The sequence below is a fragment of the Anabas testudineus genome, chromosome 12 (assembly GCF_900324465.2).
Source record: "Anabas testudineus chromosome 12, fAnaTes1.2, whole genome shotgun sequence".
NCBI classification, from domain to species: domain Eukaryota; kingdom Metazoa; phylum Chordata; class Actinopteri; order Anabantiformes; family Anabantidae; genus Anabas; species Anabas testudineus.
This window is the reverse complement of record NC_046621.1, coordinates 3,713,672-3,741,249: the sequence shown is the minus strand read 5'-3', so window position 1 is coordinate 3,741,249 and position 27,578 is coordinate 3,713,672. Positions and strand designations below refer to the sequence as shown.

The 27,578-nt window shown below is 40.1% G+C and overlaps 1 protein-coding gene across 2 annotated transcripts in view; it reads left to right on the top strand.

Moving 5' to 3' along the window:
* The window catches only part of LOC113158043 (netrin receptor UNC5D-like), a 121,789-nt gene that overhangs the window by 59,010 nt on the left and 35,201 nt on the right, over positions 1–27,578 (top strand). For both annotated transcript variants that reach the window (XM_026353708.1, XM_026353709.1), the window contains exon 2: positions 13,245–13,451. In XM_026353708.1, coding sequence (XP_026209493.1) covers positions 13,245–13,451 — 207 coding nt within the window. The remainder of the gene's footprint in view (positions 1–13,244; positions 13,452–27,578) is intronic.

The following is a 27,578-nucleotide window of genomic DNA, read 5'->3' as shown; positions in this document are numbered from 1 at the left end:
CTGGTTAGCTGAGTGAAGAATGTGTATTTGAATAGTGTTTATAGATTCTAATAAATAAGATTAGATAGATATTTAAGTTGTGGTTTGATGTTTTTGTAGAGCGCAAGGAAAATTGCTTTTGATCTTCAGGTCATCTTAGTTTCCGTGTTACACGTCTCTCTCTTTCCTGACCATGAACTGTCTGATGTACAGGTGCACAAATGTCACAAAATAATCTTTAATTAAAGGAGAATTTGTCCATGAGTCACATTTAATTTGAATGATTACTTTTTGACATTTACCGTCCACAAGTGCCTTGTGATATCAGTCGATGTTCAGGATTAATCATAATCCTGGGTATTTGGTGAATACGTTCATTAAGGAAGAAGCGTGTTCAGACAAGTAGACACACTTTTGCTGACTTACGTACTTTAACATGCTATAATTCATGCATATATACAGTACATGAACACATGGGCACATTCTGCCCCACTCAATAAACCAGGTCACAGTTATTCCTTCACCGTTCCTCCTATTCCACTGCACATTATGCATACATACATGCACATACTATATTACAGGCACAGGCACATAAATACACACTTGACAAGCTGAATAAACAGGAACCATGCCGGTCGGGACACCATGGACGTTTTTCTCATGTTTTTAAAATTAAGTGGCAGCCTCACCTTGACCTCCCGTGACATCACTGTGATTCTGTATGCCACCACTGCAGCCTGGGATCCCATTACATAGACTGTCCAGGACAATCAAAACAATGTTAATTTCACCGCTGTGTTGTGATCATAACAGGTTTCCAGTTTCCTATAGATAGCCAGTGCCACATTTAATTACAATCGTTGCTAAATCTGATCTGCTTTCTCACATTTCTCTAATTCATTACCAGATAAAATAGTTCAATTTCTGACAATTTAATAATCACACAATGTAGAACCATTAAACTATGACACCACCTGCGTGACCAAAGGCTTATTTAACTACCTCATTGTTGCCTCCTTTACAAATTAGCTATATTTTAAAATTCTGTATTCGGCCTTATCTGTGATCAGCTAGGATTTGCAAGCTTACATGGCATTATCCAAACATTGCTTACCCATTGATTAATTCAGGGGAAGAGCGCACCATCACTACTTCATATTCATAGCACTAAACATGCACACACGGGGGTTGTCCAGTCACGCTCAACCCCAGTCCTTTACTGCTGTCCACTGAGCAGAATATCTGTCCAGCTGGGGGGTTTGTGCCTTTGCTTTGCCCAAAGGCAACACAGCAGACACATAAATGAGGTGTTTATGTATTCTTGTGTGATAGAGACAGCAAGAGGTGTAGTTTCTACTTGGGGGTTCAAGCTGCAGGCTGTCAAGGTCTTCTAATTAAGGCGTTATTACCTTTGATGGTGGGCTCTAGCGGTGAGTTTATAGTGGTCTTAACCTGTTAATTAAAGTCCAATAGGATTCCTAATGAGGAGAGAGATTCTCTCCTTCTGTCTGAGCGTGTGTTTGTTAGACGTTATTCTCATGATATCCATGTGGACAGCTGATGGCACAGCCCCCTCCTTATGGATACGATAGTTTTTCAGCTAGCTTTACTCAGCATTCTCTTGCTCGAATTTCACACATTGTTGTGCTGAGATAGCAAACCTCTACAATGCATAGGTCCTGCTCAGCTGAGTAGGCCATAATACCTGAGACACTGAGCAATGAATGTGCCACCTTATTTTGTGTTTGTCATGAGTATTTGTATAGTGTGCACAAATAACCAGGTTACGTAAGGAGGAATCTGGGACACAGTATGCAGAGGATGTGCCGCAAGGTGTTGAGCATACCCCACTCACTTGCTCATTTGCTTGGTTATTTGAAGTGAAGCATCATTTGTGTGACAACAGCAAAGAGGTTGTGTTGACACAGTTTTGCCATGTCCATCTAAGCTTGACAAATGAGTGTATTCAGCCCTAAAAGATCTCAGTTCTTGTTGTTTTGCTACTTTTTTCCGTTTCTTTAAAAATTCATTTCGAATCCTTGGCACAGTACACTGGGGTTCGTAAGTTATTAAGTAGTAAAATGGGAAATTGTTCATTAGTAATGTATTACACAGTGAGGCAAGGACTTTCTTTCGCTTTGCTTGACAGATATACATATCTTTCTGTCAACTGGACGAGCTTGCCAGATATTTCTTCCTATTAAAAGTAACCCATCAGCACACATCAGTGTATCCCATCAAATTTAAATAAAACCTTTACCTCAACTTTGTTCCCTTGTTTATTATTCATGTTATCTTGATCACATGCCATTTACTGCTGAGCTCTTTGGCTGGATCACATATTCACCATGCACTCAGATTGCATTACTGGGGCAGTTAAAAGTAACGTTTGAAGACCTCCACTGGGACATAAAATGCAGGGCAGACTGGGCTCCGATACTGTGCTTTGAACTGCTGGACCCTGCTCACTAAAGAAAATCAGAGCCGAGGTGAGAGAATAGTGCTTGGTGAGAGAAGAGGTGCAGGATAAAGTTACTCCCTTTCTTGCATTTTTCAGAGACCATTAGAGAGCTTTCTCTTTTGATGTATGCATGGATGCTTGGAGACATAGAAAAGCACTGTGCAGGTGTTTGATTGTCACAAAGTGTAAATGTCAAGAGATCACTGACTGCTTTCCTGATGGACATTTGGCCAGCCTTTAGCTCTGAAGCCGCGCCACATTGTCATTGTAGATTCTTCTATCATTTAATTTAGAATTTTATTATGTAGGAATATTATTATGAGTAAGTCATTATTGGATAGTGGAGGATTATGTGGACCATCTTTTCTGCCGTGTCTTCTTAATTCTTCAGAGGGAAAAAGGAAAGTGAAGCTCATGTAGCTGAATGAGTCAGAGTGATATTGGCAGAAGCTAACACCTTCCTGTATAGTAAAAAGAGTGTTTTCAAATGATAGATAAGCCTTTGAAAATGTCCAAGGCTTTCATGAAGCCTTAAGGCTGAACTTGAAACCTCAGACAGCTCTTAATCTCTTCTGTAAAGCTAGAAGTCAGATTGTGGAATTGTTCAGCAATCCCAGTGTCACAGGTTGAACAATGATATGTTCTTACACTGCACAATTCACTTTGAATTCGAGTTCTTAGTAACGAGTGGCACATTGTGACCCTTCATCACTAACTGAATATTTAATGGACAGGATGGACTGGCTGAGTTGTCAAACTGAAATGCATATAATAACAAGGTACACTAGCATTTTCAACATGCTACCTATGGTGTTAATTTGGGGAAGTAAGATGTCACCTGGAGGAGTTCTGGAAGAACAGGTCTATCAAGACACCTCCACAGTGTGAGCAACTAGCTGAACTGAACAACTCCTTCAGATTATATAACCTGGAGGAGTTTTTCATCATGAAACTCTAAAACTTCCTTTTGTTTTTCCTTTGTTTTATTTGGAATACAGAAAACATTAGGCAGCCATATTCACTGCCCCGTGTCATGACGCCTAAACTGATCTTCGTGTGTGAAATTAGTCGACCTGTGACTTAATAAATGTGAATATAGTGCTCTGGAAAATGCCAACTGCAAAAGCTGACAAGTCATTTCTACCCACTAGAGCTTCTTCTTTACGCCCTGGATGATAATGCAATCCAGATAATAGGCAGTATGCTAATATTATCTTACATTTTTCATGTGTACCTACTGTATTAAGGAAATATCTTTCACCACATTCATCACACATGATGACAAATTTCACATTTAATGATCTTTTCCTACAATATACAACTTAAGCAAATGGTAGCATGATAGTCAATTCACTCTCCTCTGCCTGCTCTGTTGTGTCGCACTCTGCACAGCTGTCCATGTGTGTCATTTTAAAATAAAAATGAATAAATAAATAAGAATGCTCCAAAACATGCAATAAGCATGGACACATTTTCAACTAAGCAAACCAACCAAAGGAAAAAAAACGAATATCACCCTTAGTAATCAATAATAATGAATAATTGTACATAATGACAGGTGATTAATGATATTAATATAGAAGCTGCATCTAGTCGTCTGCAGGATATTAATTTTTATAATGAATCTCATTTTTGTACCTTTAATAATTTAAAAAACAGCACTGTTTGAAGCAAAGTTTGGGGCTTTAAACCTTTTCTCACATTTGGCCACACATCACTAATTTATTCATAAATTCATTCAATAATAGAATCCCATTCTTATTTATGGTTGGTGTTAAAGCTCACAGGAAGACGTGCAGAGAAAATGTGAGAGAAAGAGTGAGAGGCTTGTTTTCTAGGCTTTAACTTATTTATCGAGCCCTCCTACCGAGTACATTCACATTAGAGTGAGCTGTCAGGTTGCCAGCATGATTGCAGATGAGATTGTATACGCCACACAATGCCTTTAATTATGTCGCTGTCTCTTCCCTGTCACAAAAGACTAAATGGATCAAAGGCTATATGGGAAAGAGTAAGTAAGCAATTATCTTCTTTAGTCTTCTTCAGTCAACGGAGGCTTGCTTTCTAAATGACACCAGAGCAAAAGCAGAGAATGAACGCTGATAGATGAGGTAATAATGGTGCTGCAGACAACATGTTAACAAAGGCACTCCATATCTGCATCTGTCATTAGTCAGTGACTTGACTGGTCATGCAATAAGGTCAAACTGAGTGGAAAAGCTCAAATATTATGGTAGTCTGGAGGCGCCCACTATCCTCAAGTGGTGCATTTGATTAAACTAATTTTAGTAGACAAAGAAATTTAATTATTGATAACAGTTTGCCACTGGGTTTATTTGGTCACATCAAGAGTTTGTGTGCAGACTTTCATCTTTGAACAAAATTCCTATATGAATAAATAACTTCGACGAAGATTTGAATCTTTTTGATCAAACAATTTCTGCTCGGTTTAAGTGAAGTCGTGTTTTGTAGTCTTCAAGTTGTAGCCTTCAAAAATGTCAGTCCTGATTGATTGGGCAGCTATTGTGGAGTACGTTTTAACACTATGGGCTCCTGCAAAAAAGCACAAGTTTTAATAAAGAAATCATGCAACGAGCTAACATAATCTGATTCCATGCTGCAAACTGTGCAAAGAGTTTTCTACACAGTATCAGAGCACAGTAAAACAAGATGGTTACCTTTCAGAGAAGTCGGAGGCGTGGAGCCTGTCGCTTGCAACTTCATCTAAAAGCTCTTGTTAGCTGCTCCTTCTTGTTTTAGTTCTCCTCTTTTGTAAGCGATGACTGTCAGCGCTAACCTCAGTGACAAAAATGTTGTGTTCACTGTGACTGCTACATAATAAAAAAACACCCTGTGCTTTGCCAGTTGAACGCTTTTAATGTGAACCAGCAGCATTTTGACATTTTTGCAGTGGCAATTCAACGGTAGTAGGAGAGCGAACATTAACAGGGATGGCAATGAGATAGATAAAGTATTAAAGATTAAAACTTTGATGACTGATCAGCACATTCTTCTGAGGCTCACAATAAACCAAATATAGTCTAAGCAAGGTTTAAGTAAAATATTTTACCAAATGCAATCAAAAACCTGAAGCAATAAAACTGTTATATAACAAGATATTACTCTGTTTGTAATGAACGAGTTTCTATTTAAATTGGTACTGTCGATCACTGATGCCCAGTCATTGAAAAGTGGAGTCTCCAGTCTGAGTGGATTTTCTAGGATTATCCCTGCTCTCTGTACTGATATACACAAGTCTTAAGCTTGTTTGTCATATTTTTAGTTTATACTCCTCATTTCTTTGGTGGAGGGAAAAAGTCTTCCAGTGAATTCTTCGACAAACTAAATATGAAAGGCATATTAAAATGTGTGTGTCCCCTATTCAGATGAGTTTTTTTCTCTCCTAATATTAAAGTGTATATGAGCAAAATCTTATAGAGAACTGGTTGATGGGATAGAGATGGGAGACTTTTTTGTCAGTTTGACATCCAGGTAACCCACTTTTGCTTCAGCATGTTTACTCTTTGATTATCGAGAGAGCTGAGGGAAGCACTATCTCCAGCCTGCCAAAACCAGGTTGGCAAGCTGTCACAACACCGATGAAGACACATATACCACCTGAGTGTTGGTAGATGACGCACAAACACAAGCGTGCACACTGTACATACGCAATAAGCGGGTTTGTGCGCATGTTCAAAGGCACACGCTCGCACACACATATTCACTTCTTTAAAAATTGGTAGTTTGTTCTGACAACAAAACATATTCCTGTGGTGCTTTTAGAAAAACACTTTATATCTAAAGGATATAAGAAGTCATAATAAAACACAGCAAACTAGAGCACAGTTGCTACACACAATTAGCAATGAAATGCTTCCCTGTGAAAACATTAACTTGGGATAAACAGGTATTTTTTGAGAATATAAGATACGATACATCTTCACTGCAGTAGTCCAGAAGTGGTGATAACTCAATCAAGCTAAATTTCATTTTTTTTCTACACTTAACTAGCAGTTGATAAAACCTGTGTTTACTGTTAGACCAGCTGTATACAACATGCTGCATTATTGTTGCATTAAATCGCGTTTAGAGGCTTATTTCCTGATTTGACTCCAGATGTCCTTTGGTGCATGTCGCATCCTGGAGTATCGCCCCTTGTTTTATGTCGTCCTCTAAAGTGTCAGCAATCCAGTAAAGGCCAAAATGTCCCCTTGATAAAAGTCTAATCTGTTGTCGACTATGGCTCAATAGGTAGAGCAGGTTGTCCACTAATCGCAGGGTTGGTTTGATGCCGAGCTCCTTCTGGCCACATGTCAAAATGTCCCTGGGCAAGACACTGAAACTCCATGCTGCAACCTGAATGCCAGCTGTCCTCAATAATAAGAGTCTCTCAGTTATAATGTTGTGTCTTTTGTTTTGGAGTACTGTGGACTTTCTCTCATCATACCCTGCATATGGTCCCAGCAATTGACTCTTTCTCCTGTGTTTCTCTTGTTTGTGCTTTGAAAGCCTGTCATCTCTATTCCACCAATGCTAAAAACAAAACAAGCCTGATCTGACGCACTCAAAAACACACGTGCAGCATTTGCAGGATGAATCTCAGTGGGGAATTGTACAGCATGGGCAGCGTGTGCATCTAGTTTCCCTTCGCCAGGTGTTCTTAAAAAAAGGCTCCTAACCCCTCCCTGCTCCAGTGGAGCTGCGGTCTAACAGATGAACATTTGCTTACACCGAGTGACTTCCTCATCAGAGTGTGTCTTTGTGTGTGAAGCAGGCCGTTGCTCATAAACAGAAACTTTATTTAAACAAAAAAAAAAAAAAAAAATCAATAACACATCTAATAAATGGGATAGAAATGCTTGGTCAGAGCAAAGACTCAACGTTTGCAGGTTTTTCTGTTGTGGCACGTGTGTGTGTGTGTGTGTGTGGCTGTTGTGTCCTGAGATGACAGATGAGAGGTTTGCATTAATATTTGAACAAAGCGTTCTGGCATCTCTTTCTGTGGAGGCCATGCTGTTTTTAAGAGTCAGAGAAGCAGAGGAGAAATCTATTGCTTGTGTGACTCCGATTGCAAAGACATTACAAGTTGGAGAGTACTGTAGATGTGGAGCTCCAGGCGTTTCTGCAGTCTGACTGATGTCACTGTGAGACTTGCCTGGGGACAGAAAAGAGGAAACACAGATGTGATGTTAAATAATAGTACACAATCTGGCTATTGCCTGGTTACCACCTTGAATTGAATCCTACTTTAGTTCAGCAAAATTTTGCATTAACATGGAAATGTGACTCCTCTTCAACTAGACCGTGGAGTCAAATTTTGTGAGCAGCAGCCGTGTCCATCCAGCTGGTGTGCATAACTCACGGTTCCTTAGCAGTTCATTACCTGTCAGCTTGTCAGAGGAACACCTCCAGCTGTACGTTGATGTGTTTTGATGTGGTTGAATCATGGGTAGAGTCTGCAAAACACTGAACACAGTCAGGCATCACATGTTACTGCCTTTCTCACCCCATTTGCTGTTATGCTGGGAGATCAAGAAAACCAATCTTTGCCAGCCCATCTTTCCCCTGTGGCATACCTGTCATTCAGAAATCTCTTCAGACACAGAGGAAGTAGGTGTGGGAGCTGTGTATCGCTAAGGCTGTGATCCTTCAGTGGGCCAAAGTTGGCTGAGGAGCCAAAAAGAAGTGCCTTGCTTTTTGGACTCGCAGGTTTAGAAGCATTTCCTGAAAACGCTGAACATTTTTTTGACTTCCTGCCGTGCACTCAGTTGATCTGAACAGATGCTCCCCCAGTGCTTCTCACTATCTTCAACACCCACCTATCATCTGCTTCACCAATCTCCCTCCACCCCCATCTCCTCTGCTAGTTTCACCTCTGATCCTCAAACCAGACCATCCATCTGCTGCACGGATATGCGTCAATACTGCCTATGAAGACACCTCACACTGGGCATATATAATTAATGCAGCATTGTCCATTGCCAAGCTGTAGTTATTCATATATTTACACAAACACATTAGCCTGAAAATCAGTGTTTACACAAAGGCAAAGACACATAGCAGCAAATAAAATCCACCAAATGCTTCCCCCATTCACCAGTTAATGATGCACCTTATTCCTAAAACCTGTTACTGAAATGTCAACATAGTGAGGTAATGAACAAACAATTATGCCACTGATTCTTAATTAACAAAGTAAGCATTAATTAGTAGATTTGTTTGCTGGTTTTTGGCTAGGCAGCTGCTTCCTGCTTATTAATATCAAATGCAGGCTAGTTAGTGAAAGCAGTTGAAAAACCTTTTGAGCTTCTGTCCAGTTTGTTCCAGCATTAGTAGTTAAAACAACATCCGTTTCTGGTATGTTAGGATGATCAGGTCCTCGGATATAGCTGCTTTATAAGCCATATATTTGTTTCCACCCTGTTTGTTTTCTCTTTTTTATACAAGCACACACACACATTCTCCTGTTGCTTTCTGTTCACAGTAGTGATCTCGGTACAGTATTAGAGGGAGATTAGTCTTTCTGGTGCCTCGTACCTGTTGGACGTTTAAAATTGGAGCTCACACAGGTGCCATTGTGGCAGTGGGTATTTGAATTCAATCTGCTTCAATGAGCATGATTTGTGAAGAGCAACAGAAATGGCAGGCACAAAAAGCACTTTGCATTGAAACCCAGCAAAGTGTAGAGAGTGGTGGTGCTGTGGATCGTGAAACTGCAAATACAGGGTGTCCGTTATTATTATGTCCATTATACTGATTTCACACTGATGCTAACATGCTTCTTTTGTTTATTTTTAAACAAATTCATCAGACTTGTTTACCAGAATCTGCCCACTGTAGGTCTGACTCTGTAACCCTGTAACTACCAGTGTAGTGCTGTAACAATATAAGCAGATGATGTCCAGCCCTTTGTGTTCAAGTTATTTAATTTAGCGTGATAAGAAAGTGAAAGTAGACACATGCAGTACAAAAACAAATCCTAAAACATTAAATTTCTGAACCTTGAAGCAACAAATTTTAATAACCTGACAACAATGTTAAGCAAGTGACATGAAGCTGCTGCTATGATGAAGGTCTTGAACCAATGACTAATTGTTTTGTACAAATTGCCAGAAGGCCACTGTATTGTGTTTAATAGCCCATGTCAAACAAGGGGTTTGTTCATTAAAGAGATATTACAGTTATTTCCTGTAAAGGGCAGCAGAGGCAGAACATTTAGATTCAGAAGACTCTGCAGCAACGAGGATCTTCCTGCAAGGCATTTCTTGTGTTTGCAATTGACAGTGAAAAGGTTAGAGGAAGCTCTAGAGCGATGCTCTTGCTTATCTAACATGAGTTTAATTGTTTTGACAACAACCTTAGTGACTTAACTTTCAACGATAGAACCTGAGCTACTGTTTCGTTGCACTTCTCTGTGTGTTCACCGACTGTGGGTGTGCGAGCAACACTCCACAGCTTGTTGACTTGTGAAATCCACAAGTATTTCTGTGTTTTTGTGATCCCGGCATGGGTTGTTGCATCACTAGATGGATACGCTCAGTATTTGGCCATGGTCTCACAGGTGGGATGGAAGGTCCTTATCATCTGCAAATTTGATGACATGGGGATTGGAGCACATTCATCTGGCTGCTGGTGTACGAAACAAAAAGCAGGAGGAAGCGTACACAGGCCTGTGAGAGCCCGGTATTTCTGAAGAGGGGGTCAGAGTACCTACCTTTGACCCTGACGCTCTGTTGTCCGTGTGTCAAGAAGTCTGTTATTTTTTGGATCAGCTCATGTTTGAGGTGCAAACTGGACAGCCATCTTTTTTGTGCCAAGGTATGAGGTCGCAGTATGCTGAATGTGGAGGAGATTTTGGCAAACACCAGCCTGGGTGCTGCTTTCAGTCTCTCCAATTCACTGTGAGTGTGCTGAAGCACTAGTCATCTTTTTCTGTGTGAAACAGCCTGTGCTACCACCCAAAGGCTTTCAAATTAGTCCAGTTAGCTGGGGGCTTTTCCCCACTCATTTCTTTTAGATTTTCACTAAAAGCTATGAATATGTTGCTCTGACATAAGAGACCACACTTAACTGTTTCTTTTAATTTTGCATGTGAAGAGATGGAGTGTTTGCTGCACTTGAGGAAATTAAAGCATCTGCGAGTTCTCTTACGAGTTGCGTCACAGCTGATGGAGTATTAACAGGCTGTCTGTGTTTCCAGGATGGAAGTTTGTTTGTGTGAGGAAGAGACAGGGTGACTGACAGAGCCATCACTCAGCCCTTTGGCAGTGATATCTTGTTTTCCTCTCAGACTGGTCTAGATGTATCTGTGCCCCTTATGTGTTATTGCCGGGCTGAAGCATTGGTTGTAGATCACTGTGAAAACTGTGAAGCACAGGGCACAGCGGACTCCTGAATGACAGCGGCGAAGCATACTGTGGAGAGATATTGGTCTTTGGCAATGTCCTAGCAACATGGAGATGAATGAATAACGGCCCTGAACTGGCCAGAGGATGTAAATGAATTGAGAAGGTTCTCGTTCTGCAGCTACTTTGCGCCTCATCGTGTAACTGCGTGAGTTATCTCATCAGCATGTGTTTACCTACTACAAGGGGCATTGCCAGAGGAGCATCCTATAGTTCCTCCCCAGTCTTGCACTTGATCTATATTCAGCTATTCCGAGGGCAAAGATGATGGTATGCTTTGCCTAGAGACAGTTAAGTGCTTGTGTTTCTCCCTAGAGTCACATGTCCCGCTGCCAGTCTGAGGTTAAATCACACCAGAGTTTCCTTTTCTGTGTTTCTGCTAATCTGTCAGCTGCAACACAATCTCAGCTCCTAAATAAAAAATGAAAATACAAAAAAGTGAATGGGCAACTAATTCTGAAATAAAGCTTGTAGTGCTTTACTAAAGCATGCTGCAGTTGAGGAATTTGTTGCAGTGGCATTAAACTGTCATGTTAGTAAGCATTAGTATAATACCTGATCTATTAACAAATGAGTCATTACGTCAAGGGCTGAGACTTTGTTTGACAGCTGTGTGTTTGTGTATTCATGTGCCCATCTATCATCGTTTGGATGCGCACTCACGTCTATGTTTTGCATCTATCCAAACACAAACACGCCATGTCAATGCTCCGTGTGCAAAACAAATTGGAGCACTCTGTACAAGAAAAGCTTGCCTCGGGCTAGTCATTTTGAAATTAAAAGCATGTCTCTTTGTTCAGCCTCACTTCCAGGAATGAGGGAGAGAATGCGAATGTGTCGCACAGAGGGGAAAGGAACACTGAGCAAGAGCTGTGATTTTCACAGCCAGGGAATCACACACTCTTTTATCTATTCCCCTCAATCAGGAGACATCCGGCAGAAAAGGTAGGAGGATTAGATTAGCTAGAGAGGGAGAGAGAAAGAGAGAGTGGTTCCTCTAATCCTGATGGGGTTTTCAGGGGTATACCCATCACAGTGGAGAAACATGGGTGATGTGAGTGCAGTGGGGAGTTTGGAGCGTCGGGTGCGGGATGGTTTGCCTCTCTAAACCCTTCACACTTGCATGAAAGAGGTTCTAGCAAACTAGGGGATTAGTCGGAGTGTAATTACACTTACGGGCCTCAGAAGCAGCAAAACGTGCACCGACTGGAGCACACCTCAGACGGGCAGAGGAAGAAGGGACCGATGCCTCTTAGTGTGTTGCCAGTGTATAGAAATAGATCTTCGTGGGACCACTGTAGATCCACATTTTGATGTCTTCGTCTTATTCAATTTAAATTTGATTTGTTTTGGGGAAAATTATGCTGAAGATGTTTGTTAATATTTTTCACAGCTGGTTATAGTGCACTGTCTCTCCTCTCAGTGACGTACCATTGTTGTTATAGTAGGATTGCACTGAAATTAAAAACTTACAGCACACGTTCACAGTGGCATCATTTCGAGAAGCTTTTGCAATCTCAATCACAATATTTATTCCCGTCCAGAGTTGCATTCATTTCTTCACCGAGTCGGACCTTCTCCAGCACACCCCAAAGATTCCTGACCAACTGCAGCAACCCCAGATCATAGCTCTGCCGCCACAGAGTAGGCACTAGGCATGATGGGTGCATCACTTCACCCTCCTCTCTTCTTACCCTGATGCGCTCATCACTCTTGAACAGGGTAAATCTGGACTTGTGCCAATAATTTGACCCTTCTGTAACAGATTAACATCTTTTCCACAACCACAGGATTTGTCTTCAGACATGGTTGTTTAAGAAATAAGAAGCTACTCACTGCATCAGTTAGGGTTCAATAACTTGTGGCCAGCTGAAATATAATCATCCATGCAGTAATTATCTTACCTATTTGCTTAGTTAAATCCAGGTGGTGACTTTCTATTTGGACGGGCACTGTATATCATATACTGTTCCCCTGCTCAGACAATTCATGCAAACAAGACTCCTCTTCTAACAGAGATGTATTTCTCCTGTTCCTGTTTGTTACCATGCAGAGAAAAAAAACAACATATATTGAGACACCAGAACTAAGATAATTCTAACACAGTACCTCTAATTTCCCAGAAGAGCCAAACACATCCCCCACATGCGAAGAAAAATTTGTCGGTAAACAAAAACACTTACAACATAAATAATTAACATCTTAACAAAGATGATATTTTTCATCATCACTACAAAACGAAGTACAGCCTACAGTCGTTTTCTGCAAAGCACACGGTACCATGGTGTGTACATTCATATCTAGATAAAGTTACTGGGCTGTAGGAGATGCCACCTTCACTTGTCCTTTCTTAACATTTTGCTATTCTCACGTTATTCTGTTCTCTTTTTATTCCTCAGGCCCCCGAGGTGAAGCCCTGCAACATGGCCAGTCTGGGACACTGCCCCACTTCCTGGAGGAGCCTGTTGATGCTTACATTGTCAAGAGCAACCCCATCAAGCTCCGGTGTCAGGCACGGCCTGCTCTCCAAATCTTCTTCAAGTGCAACGGTGAATGGGTCCACCAGAGCCAGCATTCATCTCAGGAGCACACCGACCTGGGGACAGGTACAGTGAACACTGATATACAGAGTGTCGAACATGCTGTGTGCACACAAACATATGGGATAAACAAACATGTATACAATCCAAGTTGTTCCCGTTAAACAGCCTCCTGTCACTTTAAATTGAGTATAGCATCCACATCTCTCTTAGCAACAACTGAAGTCATAAGAATCAACTGTTCAATGCCTACAGCTACGTCCAACCCTACAAATGTATTTGCTTTGATTCTTTAGTGCATGCTGTGTGTGATTTTTGATTTAAACTGAAATGACAACTGTTAGGCCATGAAAGGCACCTACTTGTTCAATTTTAGTGTTTGACTTTGAACTCTGAATGGTGTCTTTTACTGATGCAACTTGCAGAAATGCAGTTGTTGTTGTTTTAACTTCAAAATGAATTCCTTCAAACCACAAAGGCACTTTTTCCTTTTTTCTTGTTTTTTCCTGAAGCCTTTGTCTGTTTTATTGCATCATCTCACAATAGGGTATTAATATGTCATGTATTCACTTATGTTTATACAGTAAATTGAACAGCCATAATAAAAACATTTAATTTTTTCCCCTTAAATGTATTTATAGTTGAGAGGATGATTGTTAGGTTGATTCTCCAGTATACATGTTATTAGTTCCAGTGAGGAAAACCGTGAGTTTTAATCATTATAACAATTTTAGTGCTAGTACAAATTGACGTTACTTAGTTTGTATTGTGTGATTGGTTCTGCTTTGCAAAACTTGTAATAGTTACGCAATTATTAGTCCTAGGTTTGACCTTATGATTAGATTTTAACTTGCAGAAAGAAGTCAGGATGAAGACAAAATATATTCTTTGGTCTGCTTTAGCTGCTATTATTGCCACAGTGTTGATGCTTCACTGAACACACATTGCCAATCAATATCCCAGTCAGGATTTGTTCCCCTTTCTACAGGTTACAACAAAGAACACTGATATTACTCTTTATTATAAGCTTGATATTTTTACAGTATATCGGGTAAATACTTTTTAAGATAGGTAGAAAACATGTGGTCTGTAAACTGTGGATACGCGTTCCTCTTCAGGTTATTTTATAAGCAGCCAGGTGCAAAAAGTAGTTAAAAGGAAGGTAATATATGTGCACAAATGTGCCTCAACAAGTATGCAGTGTAGTTGCTGTTGAACTTCTCAGTAAGTTTTCGTATACTATTCTAAAGGCTTCCTGTCTATCAACACTTCACACTGTTGCTATAGCACTGGAGCTCAAAGCTGGGGTGAAGGTGTTACAGATAGACAGGCAACAACAGGCAAAATTTAAATTTAATGAAGGCAGAAAGCAGAGGCATACTGTTTTTGGAGAGACTGACAGAAACTGTCTGCATCACCTCATAACTTGATCCTTCTGCCTGTAATATAATCTATATATTTTTGTACTCCTAGCAACGTTTCTTCAAATTATGATGCCAATCTGCTGTCACTGGTCTCGCAGCATAATTTAGTGGCACATTGGCCACTATTGTACTATTGTACTATTTATGCTACTCAGAACTAAATGGTAGACAGACATGTTGGCAAACTGGAGTAAAGAGTGGAGCCTTTAGCAGTGTAGTATGTGGTGGAGACCAAATCTAGAGCCAAAAAGAGAATAAATACTTGAGTTACTACTGAGTTTCATTCATCAGGTGACTGTTGTGTTATTGGAGGTTTAAATATGTAGCTGGAGGTGGATAATATATCAGTGTTGTGTGTTTTGAGTTCTGCAGCATTCTTATTTACTGTATTTTGACAATGGCTAATATGTGATGTGCTGTGCAGAGCAGAGCTTTGAGTCTAATACTAGCTCTAGCTTAATTTGGACATTGTTGCTTTAACAAAACCTGAACGATGGCATGCATGTACAGTACAGCCTTTAGTCCATAGTTTGTACATAGTTTGTTTTTACTGAAACACAAATAAGAAGTTTAATAAATGGTTTGTAACATACTATAATGTAGTTGTGAACAGCTAAATTAAACTATTTATTAATATAATTATATGATAGTCAACTAAGTTTGTTGAAATGTAAGGAATTATTATTACTATGTATTATTACTTTCTTCAACCGTGTTATTATTTATTAATATACACCCTCCACGTTCTATTTTGGTGTCCATAGAAGGAGCAAATTAACAAACAAATTAATAAGTAGTTAATATCTGACTGCAGCTATGTCTTAATGTGACCATGAACTATTTATTACATTTATATATATTGCTTATAAGTTCTACTTTGGGGAACAGGGATGTAAAGTGACAGCTCAGCAGTTGTAATAAAACTGTTGCTCCATTTTCAAAACATCTTAAGACTAAGGGTCAGTATTAATTTAGAGGATATTTTGTCTTGTCACTGATTTTTTTCAGTGCACGGCCATGTTTTCGGACACTGGAGGGAGCAAATTGAAAATGAATGGAGCAGTTAAGTGCTTTGGCATAAAACAAGATCAAGTACAAAACAAGCATGAAGTAGTGGCCCTCTGGCATGACATAAAATATCTAGAAACTGTTAACAGCTACTTTATTGGATGGTGCCTCAAAAGGAAAAAATATGTGGAGAACAAAATGTCCTCCGATTGATGCCAATATCATTAGATTTTTAAGAACACTAGACCTGGCCATCTTTACAGCCCACACTTGGATGTGACTGCACACAACAGCTTTCTCTCAAAGTGGCAACTAGCTTCAAATGTTCAAACCATTAGTGCTTTATACTTAATTTGTTCATACTGCAGATTATAACCTGAAATAAAATGAGCAGAAATGAAAAACCAATTGCTTTTGCTTTTAGACTTCACCTGAAAATAATGACTTGATATGTTATTTTTAATTAAATTCCATGTTCCTTTTTTTGTTTGCCATGTTTCCTATTTATTGTTGCTACATGCTAAAAGAAAAAAGATGACTGCTACATCAACTTTGGATTTAGCAGTTCAAGTTAACAGCCTTTTTTCACCAGCATATTACTCAATAAAAGACATCTACAAATGTGTTGGTACCCATCCACAATAAAGAAAAACCTACAGGTGGTGGCCAGGAATCAGGGGGTGGGATTGTAATCAAACCACCAACCCTGAGGTCCGTGGATGACTTCTCTACTAACTGAGCCTATAACAGTGAACGAGCCACTTTGCCTCTTGGAGAGTGTTTTCTGGGCAGAGCACAGTAAAATCAGGACTATCAAGTAAATGTGGAGCAAAACACCCTGCAGGTCTTTGGTCCTCCCACAGGAAATGACCCAAAATACACAAAGAAAAGCTCCAACAATGGCGAACTTAACTCTGGACTATTTAGAAATGCCCTTCTATGAACCCTGACCTGAAGCCTGTTGAACCTCTATGTAAAGAGCTGAAACATGCAGTCTGGAGAAAATACCCTTCAAACCTGACACAGCTGGAGCAATTTGCTCACGAAGAGTGGGCCAGCTACTTGTTGGCGGGTGCAAAAGTCTCACTGCGAGCTACAGAAATCGCTTGTTTGCAGTGTTTGCCTCTACTACAACAAAATATTAGCTTAAGAGTACCGCAGGTTGTTTTCATTATTCAGTTTTTAAATGTAAAGAAAAGGCAGATATATGTGACATATTCATTATTCATAGCAAATATTCAGTTTGCTATTTCTAATTTCTCAGTTTTATTTGAGATAAATAGTTTCTTCCAACAAATTCAAATAAAGTAAATGTACAGTGTTTCCCTCATAATCATAGCAACATATATAAATACAAGGGGCATTAAATGGAAATACGCAAGTGATGTACAAATACTTCAAAACTGTACTTGAATAAATGTATGTAGTTACTTTGCAGCATTGATAATAGGCTCATATAGTCGCACAGTTCCCCTTTTCTCTGTCTGTTCTCTTAGTTTACACACACACACACACACACAAAGCTTGAATGCATCTACTTGTATTATAACATCGGTGAAGTCCCTTTCATGGCGCCCTGCATGATGATGTGTGGCTTTGCTGTTTTTGTATTCATGTGTGGGATACAGAGGAATTCTCCCAACCTGACAAGGGATTTAGAGAGTGTTTCTAAACAGTGTCTGTCACTGACTGCGTCCATGTTACTCCAGAGGCAGAGGTGGACCGACGTGCTACATGTTGAAAAAATAAATATCTATCCCCAACTGAGACACTTCTGTCTGTCTATCCAGCTTCATCTGTAGGAGGCAGCTGAACAGCTGTATCTCAGTACAAGCTATTATAGTCTGACTCAGGTGGAGAATGGCCCCTGGGTTCAACAGCAAGCAGGGGGCTGTAGCTATTAAAGCAGTAAGCTGTGAATTAAATGCAGACAGACTTAACAACACATACCCTAATGTTGTTTGACCAGGAGGTATGAGGCAAGGGACGGAGACTGTGTCTGTCCAAAGGCAGCTAACGCAACTGGGGAGATATATTTCAGCTATGTGTTGTGTTGTTTTTCTCATATTTAGTCTTAGCTCAGATTTGCCTTCCAGGAGACAGAGTGACAAACACAGAAATAAAGTGTAGAAACAAAAAGAATATATCCATTACAGTGAATAACTTTGACTGCTGTTGCCATAAGCATGTGAAAACTGGCTCAATGTTTAGTCTACACCAGCTGGATGAACCGGGTTGTGTTTCTCAATCAGTGATATGTGCAACCGAGTAAAAAGATATTTTTAACTCCATGTAATGGCTGAATATTTCATACCTGCAGCTCATCTTTTCTCTGAGCTAATCCTGACTGCTCAACTGTCAGTGACAATGAGCACGTGTGAGCCGCATTTGTCTTGTGACTTGTTAAAATGCAACACTGAAAATGAGAGTTCTTCGCTAAAATGCCAATTATACTTAGGACTACAAGTCCCTGAAATGGAAATGAGTACAGTATAAAATACCTTTTAATAAAACAAATGCAAAAATTCAACAAGCAGTAAATGCACAAATAAATGACTGAGTGTAAGACGGCGACTTTTAAAATGTACGAGGACAACCTCGTCCACGTGACGTCTGGCTAAACCAGATTTATTTAGAGCAGTGTCATCTGTGCATATACAGAACAAAAACATCAGATGTTGGTAGAATTGTCTTCTGTTCTTGAGGTTTGTGGATTCTAGCGTTAAAGGTACAATGTGTAAAATGTGGAAGTTTTAGCTGCATCTAGTGGTGAGATTGCAGAATGCAGCTTTCTGAGCCCGACTCACACCCGACTCCACTGGAGCCTGTGGTGCCCATCAGACGACCCGCTATCTGTTACGATCACAGAAGCTGGTGATAAGTGATGTGGTTGGTTGACATAGATATATACTGTGTTTTATTTATTTAACCTATTTATTATGTGGGACGGTGACGAAGGTGGTGAATATTACTGGAACTCCCGTCTCCCCAAATTCAAGCAAAGCAGCACGCGATTCCCTTTTTAGAGCCATTGTGTAGTTTGTCCCTTCTGAGCTGTTGTATAAATATTGTAGAGCATTTCTGCTAATAGATTCCTCCATTTCTTTTAGGTTTAAATAAAAATTAAAAAAAAGCGAGAGAGCCAAAAGGCAGCTTTCTTATGACATGTATGACACTGTTATTTTGCTTCTACAGATTGAAACCAGACAGTGTTGTCATGTATCACTGCAGGCTGTAGTGTAGGTTATAGACTCTCTAATGAATACCCATTTATTATCATTATGCAGTTATTATTCATAATAACATTGTTGTGCTATTCAAACCATTAACTGGGCAACGGTGTGCTGTCAGCCTGAAATATATTGCATCTACGAATGCTATCAATAAAGAAATGTTTCATGAGATAAAAGACGACACTGAAAGGTGGAAATCAAAACCATTTCTCTCACTTTGAGATGATTCAGTGCTTTGTCTTCTCTTGTTTATGGTTTCTTTTTCTTAATTGAGTGAAGGATTTCTTTATTGTACAGATTATAATGTGGGGACTGACTCCATTACTGACTAGTTACAGAATTTGACAGAGTCACTGTACGTGTTAACTGTTGAAGGGTGATGTGCAAGCAGAATGTCTGGCATGTACTGTACAGACTTTTTTGCCAAAGGGAGATGAGGAGACTGATCCCACCGGTAAGCTGGTTAGCTTAGCAGTTCTACAGAAACCAGCCGAGACTCCAGGAACTTTCTGTTCCTAACAGTCCTGCACATAACACTGCATAAAACATCGATTTGTTGTTTTTATAAATGAGATACAGCTTGTTAATGATTTTGTTACCCTGCAATTAGCCAGGCTAGAGGTTTCTCAATGTTCCAAGTGTTTTTACTGGACTAAATTAGAGAGTAACAAGGAGAGGTAGCTTCATATTTAGCATAGAGACACGATGGTTGTAGTAAGGCAGCGTATATTTCCAGTCATTTTAAACATCTCCTTTCTAATTGTTTTAATAATATGAACAAGCATTACAATATACACGGGTTTTCAAGTGGCATCAATGTAGGTTTAGTAGTAGTTTTTGTAGGATTCACTTTTACAGATTTCCATGTATTAATTGTTGTTTGTGAATAATCACTCATGCAAACACTTAAAATTTTGAAAAACCAAGGTGGCTTCAGAATTACAATAGTGCCCATCTGGCCAATCCTTGGCAGCCTGTGATTTGCAATTGGAATGGGTCCCTAATGTGACATGTATATGTTGAACATAGTGCCGCCACCATATTGTTGCAGGAAGAAAACAACAAATTGTAGAACCACCACATGTGCCTTTAAAAACCATCTGACGGGAACAAAAACACATATTTTCCACTATATTTCCCATAGTTCATGTCCTGCTATCATTTTATCATACGTTTTATCTTCACCTAGCTTTGGTCCAACTTACTAAAGTACGTAAGTAGGTTGGAACATACAGTACAGAGAACACCAATTATAAAAACCAGTCTTGCAGGGGGTAGTGTCAGTAGTGTGTTAGACAAGAAAATAACAGAGACAGTCCAAGAGTGACCTCCAACCAATGTCCCTTTATATACACACATCATGCAGCCGTTAAAATAAATGTAAAGACTCAGGAGAAGTTTACTGGAGAATGTTGTGAGGTGACAGGTATAATCAAAATCAAGAAACAGTGAGGTAAGAGCTACAGCAGACTATGAGGCAGAGGACTTTGATGATAAACATTTGACTTTTCAGCCAGTCTCATTACTGGTTCACACCTTTTGAACAGCTGTGGCAATCAGAGTGGCATTTTGAAAATAGCTCAGTAAAAGAGAGGAGAGAGTTTCTCCAGGTAGGAAAATAACACTGTTTGAAAGATGCAGAGTTTGGAGACGTGACTATAATAAGGCACAACAAATCTGCAGCCAAAGGCAGGTGGTTCAGCATTTAAAGATGAACTGAAATGACAAAGTTATGTCATATCTCCGCTGTTATTGCCTGTTATTTTTGAGTGATCTGCTACTCTTAACCTACATGCACTCAAATATGGTACAAAAGATCAGGGCTAAACAATAGTAGCAGTCTGTTTAAGCCGTTTAAATAATGATGTTAATGGATATATGAAAACGACATAATCGCACTAGGTCGCAGCTAAAATACATTTTAAAAATTCAAAATGCCACTTTTGCCAGACAAAAACAAAAGCAGGCCATGACGCACAGGAATATTGCCTGCTGGAAATCCAGTTTTTATGGCTGAGAGAAAGGAAAAAAAGAGAGCACGAATGAGTGATAATGAGAACGTAGCAACTGTTTATCTTCTCTATCTTTGTCTCCATATTTTTCACTGTGATCTGCTGGCGTCTAGTGCATCCACAAGACGCACATAAACGGGCGCGATGACAAAATCTAACTGACCAGTCTCATGTGTGCACAAGTCAGCGTGGCTATTCTGCAGCAGCCTACTGCTGTTCGTGCATGATTTAATCATTGTAAACACAGCAAATCACTGCACATAATGGCTCTGCCCAGTGCACTACTTTTAAATTGGAGACTGCATATTTATCACATAGATCTGTCCCACTGCCTCAGATGATTGCAGGGCTTTAATTAAAGTAACAGAAGTAGAAGGCTTTCATATTTTCCGTACTAAGAATCTGTGGATGATACGTAGATCCTGGGTTATGCATCAGTTTTTAAGTCACTGCTGTGTTTTTCTGAAATGACATCTGCTGTGTTAATTTTATTTATACATTATTCTCATTATTTCTAGAATTGCTGCAGATTTACCCCCAAAGATTTAGTATGCACTCAACAGCTGAGTGAGGCTGCACTAAAACAAACACTACTACAATAGTAGTGTCTACTCTCAGCATGTGTATGAATCGGTTTTCACCAAAATACCAACACTTTGCTTTGTCCTGCCTCATTTGAATGAAACTACTATCATTTTGTGACTCTCTTTGCACCTTTGTGTCAGACGTGCTGCAGTGGGTATAAAATTCCCCAATAAAGAAATGTTAGAGTGTCAAAGTGCTGCTTGTGGAGGAGAATTGGATGGTTGATGGGCAACCGAACAAAAGCAACAAGCTAACCAGCAACTAGCTTTTTAAATGTTTTCAGTCCAAAAATCTCAAAAACTATGTGTTATTATGAAGTATTATTTTGAGTACAAATACATATTTTACACATTTCCTTTCTTTGAGAACAATAACTGTGTATGTAAGTATGTAATAGTCAGTGGGGGCGTTATTGCTGTAGTGCACATCTGTTGAGTCATAGTGGCAGGTTAAAGTTACAGTATCTTATCAGTTTGGATGTAATCAACAATTCTTTCCTCACATTTCAAATGCAATTTCAAGAACTACCTGTTTTGATTACAAGTTTTCCTGTGGGTATGCATAACTATTAGATAAAAATCTGTATTAAGTGCACAAGAAGGACTGAGTGGATCTCGTGATGTTGAGTAAACATGGTTTTTGGCTTTTCAAGCGTCAACATTTGTCACCTATTCACAGTCTGCATGCTCTCGCTTCATCACCAAGTTTAACAGTTTGAACCTGGACCATGAGATGTAATAGTAATAGCTGCCCCACATAAAAACAAAAGGAGAGAGCTGTTTGTAGAGAACATATTCCACTCCATGCTTAAATATTATTATTCAAGGGTTTCCCAGCCTACTGGATGACAATTCCTGAAGCTGTCATACGAGACAGAAAGTGAAATACACGATGGATATAATAAATGATAACACAGAGAGTGTAACATCTGACATTGTTGCACCAATCTGAAGTCACGATTCTGAACATTTCTCAGGTGCTTTCTTCAAATTCAGTAAGAAGATGAAAAAAAGGTGCATAAAGACAACACGAATGTTGGTGCACAGTGCAGTGTGTCTTCAAATTCAGTGCAGCAGCGTGTTTTTCCTTATCCCTCTGCAATTGCTAAGCCTTTTGATAAACCACAGGCAGACATGGATCAGCTGGCTATTCCGTGTAATCATAGCTACCCACATTTGAACCTCCCTTTAGAAGAATAGCCCACACTGATAAACCCCTTAGAATTTTTGTAGAGAGCTGTATCGACTCTTGACAGACTCCGAATCTGAGTTTTAAACTTGCCTTAAAATTCCAAAGACAAAATAAAAGACGGGCGGTTGCTGTAAACAAAACACAGATTCCATTTCGGCATGCTGCCGGCTCTGACCTATCACAGATAATGACTTTATTTTTGTCTCAGCTGAAATGCTGTCAGAGAGGTAAGAGATAGAAATGAGTGATAGAACTCAAGAGATTATTGAAGGACAGTGAAAGAAGATGAGAGAGGAAGGTGAAACAGAAGGGATATCTGTGCCTGTAGACTTCAGCTGAAAGGATGATACTCTGATGGAGAGATAAGAGAAAGAGGGGATAAGAGAGAAAGAGGACACTGGAAATGGAGAGGGTGATGGGCGAGTGAAAGAGGATGAAAATGATATCATGTAGGCTGTCTTGAGAAGGGGAGAATAGCAGCTCTGGCAGATTTAGTGATGAAGAGATAGTCATTGAGGGATACTATATGAATGAAGGGTGGTTAGAGGAAGGAGGGATATCTGTTCCTGTCTGATGTTCTGTCAAAGACCGACTCCAGTGTCGTGTGTTATGATCCTAGCCAGTGAAGACACAGCAACCAGGCATGGATGAGCACAGGACAAAGAAAGAAAGGTGGGGACGGATGAAGGGAGATTGAGATGCTTCAGAGTCTCAGGGTGACACAAACTATTAGTTAAAGTAATAGAAGTGAAACAAATGAAGTGGCCCACAGAGTGGAAGATACTTGTGTATGCAAAACTGGCTCCTAATAAGCAGACACACGGTTTTTGGATAAACATAAACCAGGCGACTGGGGGATACACAAATAAAGACTTGCAGCATTTTAATAGCTGAATTATCACAATTTTTTTATGCGCGGAGTAATGTGTCCCTTCGGTTCCAGGATTAAGTATGACACACACAGCTGGGACCAGGCTGAAGATGTTGCTGGGAGCATGTTCCGCTTGTCTAGCAGGGTTCGTCTGCGTCTGGCCCTCAGCCAACCCTCACAGCCCCCACATGCTGAGCTGCATGCCGCAACGTCACATCACACAAACATTTCCCAAAAGCTGGGTTCACATCAGACAGACGCTCTCCTGAAGCTATATCCATCCACCTCAAGCCACAACCCACGCCTTGTCACCCGCTATGTACACAGCTGCCTCACAAGGATCCCTCAGACAAACATAATTCTGAAAATCCCCCTTCACTGTGTCATTAAGTATGACAGAGACATCCTGGACCCTGTTGAGCTGAGCCGGACTTGTCGAGTTCTGCTGAGGTGCTTGGATCAGGAGCCACTTGTAGCTGGCACCGCCTGGCTTCCTTCGGGTCTTTTCGTAGACTCAGCCAAGGCGAAACAATGGGCCAGGAGAAATCAAACCACAGGACCCGTGCCAGACAGACAAAAGAGAGAGTGAGAGCACCGTGGGACAATAAGTGAGCATCAGCGTTGGTAGATCTCTTCTTCTGTTGTGTAGAGGACACATTAGAGACATGGTTGAAGGGACAAGTGCAAGCTGCTCCACCTTCAGGTCTGTTGTCAAGGCTTTGTGGTGCTCCATCAAGAGCCACTGGCATGAGCCTGAAGGGAAAGCAGAGGGAGCATAACAGAAAGAGAGGCACACAGCAAATAAACAGGCGGCTAGGGACACACTCATGGAAGGAGCTGAATAGATGTTTGCATCCGTGAATGCAGAGAAGTAACCGCATATCAACAACATGACCGAGCAGTTATTGGATCATTTCTCTAACACTGTGTCATTTCAGCTGTTTGGAAAAGGGACTAAGCTCTTTGATCTTGGAGCAATATGATAGAACCTGGGAGTGAGAGTGTCTCTGGGATTTCTCTCCTTTGTTCATCTCGCCTTCAGCAGAAAGGCCGCAGCCCTCTCTCTAACAAATACTAGCCACCCTTCAAGTGTTAGCGCAGTATTTATTCCTAGTAATTCATGCACGTGTATTTGAATATGTGCACAAATACATTTACACAAGTTGCATTATTTCATGTCACGCTATGAAAGGAGCTTGTATGGAAAGAATTAACATTTGTTTTCATGAAATATTTTTGTTAATTGGTGAGAAATATTCTGCCAAAAAACGAGCTGTTGGAGTAAATCTGCAGAGCTGAAGCTCACTCCACCCTGGATGAGTCAGTCTGAGTGCTTTGAGCATGAAATAGTGCATCGGGAATAGTAGACTGTTGTTTATTCATTAGTTTCTCCTGCTTTCTTCGTCATTAATAAAGATGAGGAGGTCTGATTGAGAAAAAGCCATTGTGAAATGAGAGACAACATGCCTAAACCTGTTCCCCGGTCTGCTTTGTGCTTCAGGCTGTTGTCACAATCCAGCAGGGAAAGTGTTCAAAGTTTAGAGGTTATATTAAGACAGATTCTAAGTAAGAGTAGTTATTTTTAACAGTTGCTAACAATAATTTTAAATTGTAAACTAACAAATTTAGGGTGCTTTGTGAATTCAAACATATTCACCATCGAGTTCACCAAAGAATCTTGTATTTCTCCAAAGGACCTTTGTGGGAGTTAAAAAATAATTTCACACTAAAATCTGCTTTTTTAGGGTTTAGGAAATTAAATGTGCAGTCTCACTATTACACCATTGAGCATGGTTTCCTTCTATAGTGTTCGTAACAACAGAAAAAATCTTTTTCCAGAGAAAATCCAATGATTTTCTCCTCGGGAGGTTTTAACAGTAGGAAAAAGTCAGAATTGGCTCATTCTGAACAGCTTGCTTGGACAGTTGCATGCACCAAACTTCAGCTCATCACTTTTCCATCTGCTGTCATGTCACACAGTCGTATATTATTATGATCATATAATGAGGCTAAAATAATACCTGTGTAAAAATACTGGGTGTATGTTAAGAGCACAATTTGTGTTTCCCACCTACCATCTCGAGCCTAAAGAGGGACAGTTCAACGATGCTCTGACGCTGCATGTTTCTCTTCATGTGATGACAAATCTGCCTCCTCTTCAGCGCAATGTTTTTATTTTCCTGTAGTCAAATCTTCCTCACTCTCACCTAATCAGGCATGTTGATTAAGTCACTAATTCGTAGCAGTGGAAAGGAGGAGTAGCTGGAGTGGGTGGTGGGGAGGGGGTGTGTGCAGAGGATTAGAGTGTCTTCAGAGAACATTTTACATTACTTCATTAGGCTTCTTTTGATAACCTTTCATTTCACATTATTAGTTTTCATTTAATCCCGGCCCATGTCTAAGCTGCTGTCTGCACTGTACGGCGTGATGGCAAAAGCCTGTGGAGAGACAACTCTCGTACACGTGTAGGGCTGCGTAATTAGGCAATAAGCCACGAGAGGCCGAGCTTTACAGTGATTTTTGAACAGCTGCTACGAGATGTGTTGTTAGGAATGACTTGTTAGCTGGGAAAAAAATTTCCAGGAATATTTTTAACAATAGTACTACTAACAGCGACATCCGCAGTGATTCAAACTCTCAAAGCTTTATTATTTTGTAAAGTTGGTGTTATATGTAGGCGTTAGGGATTCGCAGGTAGTGGTGCAGCATGCAATCAAAAGTTACTGGTTGTAGTTTTACCTCACTGTTATGCAGTAAGCCTCACTGTTTACTCTTCACTCTCCTACAGCTGTGTCAGACTTGCATTAAGTGCTGTAGGAAACACAACATGTCCTATGTGCTGCTGCTTCACTGTAAAAGCTGTCAACTGGTAAAATGTGAGTCACAGGAAACACAATGTTTTTCTTATCACTGGTATTTACACTGACCGTGACAAATCCTCAAAACAAGATGATTTTTTGTTGATTTATTAAATTATTTGTTGGAATGTGGAACAAGAAGTTACAGTCACAGAATAAAGCATCGCACGCAACGGACTGAATATGGTGAAGGTCAATTACTGTAGTGAGGTTTTTTTTTTTTAACAACATAGGTTTGTAAGGTCGCATGTCACTCTGCTTATGCTGCTGCCTCTACTGTAGCTGCCTGCAAACACAAGTGCGTCACTGCTGCTCCTATACACCATCTGTACCCTAGAATCTACCCATAGGTTCTAATATTAGTTTTCTTTGAGGGGTGGCTGGATATGTGTTATTGTCACTCCCCATTCCCCCTCTGTGCAGCTTTAATTGAATGCTGCAGGGAGTGACGAGGTTGAAGACGCCAAACATTAGCCGTTCATAACTCTGTATTCACATATCTCATATTAATAAATCTGTTGGCTGACTGAGTTTCAGGATTCTACCAGACTAGACAGACATCACATACATTGCTTGAAAGCTGCAATTTCCTGGATACTCAATAAAACCGCCCTATTATACATTAATGGTCCAAGCCTGTCATCTTTTGTGCACAGTCTGGCATAATTGAAATACCAGGCTTTTAAATTCCCATCAGTTGTCTCTGAAAATGCTCGCCTCACGGCTAGCTCATTATGGGCTGCATCACAGACAATATACAGATATTAGCGAATGACCTGTCTGACATTAATTCAAAGTTCTGCTGCAGAAATAGATGATTTGATTGTCATAGAAAGTGTTGGTGTTCAGATCCAGTATTTAATTGCACTGTTTTGCTTCTCTTTTCTACCTTAAATTATGGCCTTTTAAATGTCTTTAAAAATGAATGGTCACACTTTGCCTTAAAGCAAGGAGAGGCTAATGTGTTCCTCTCAGTTAATGCCTCCATTGGGAAGCGTTTGGTGTCAATTG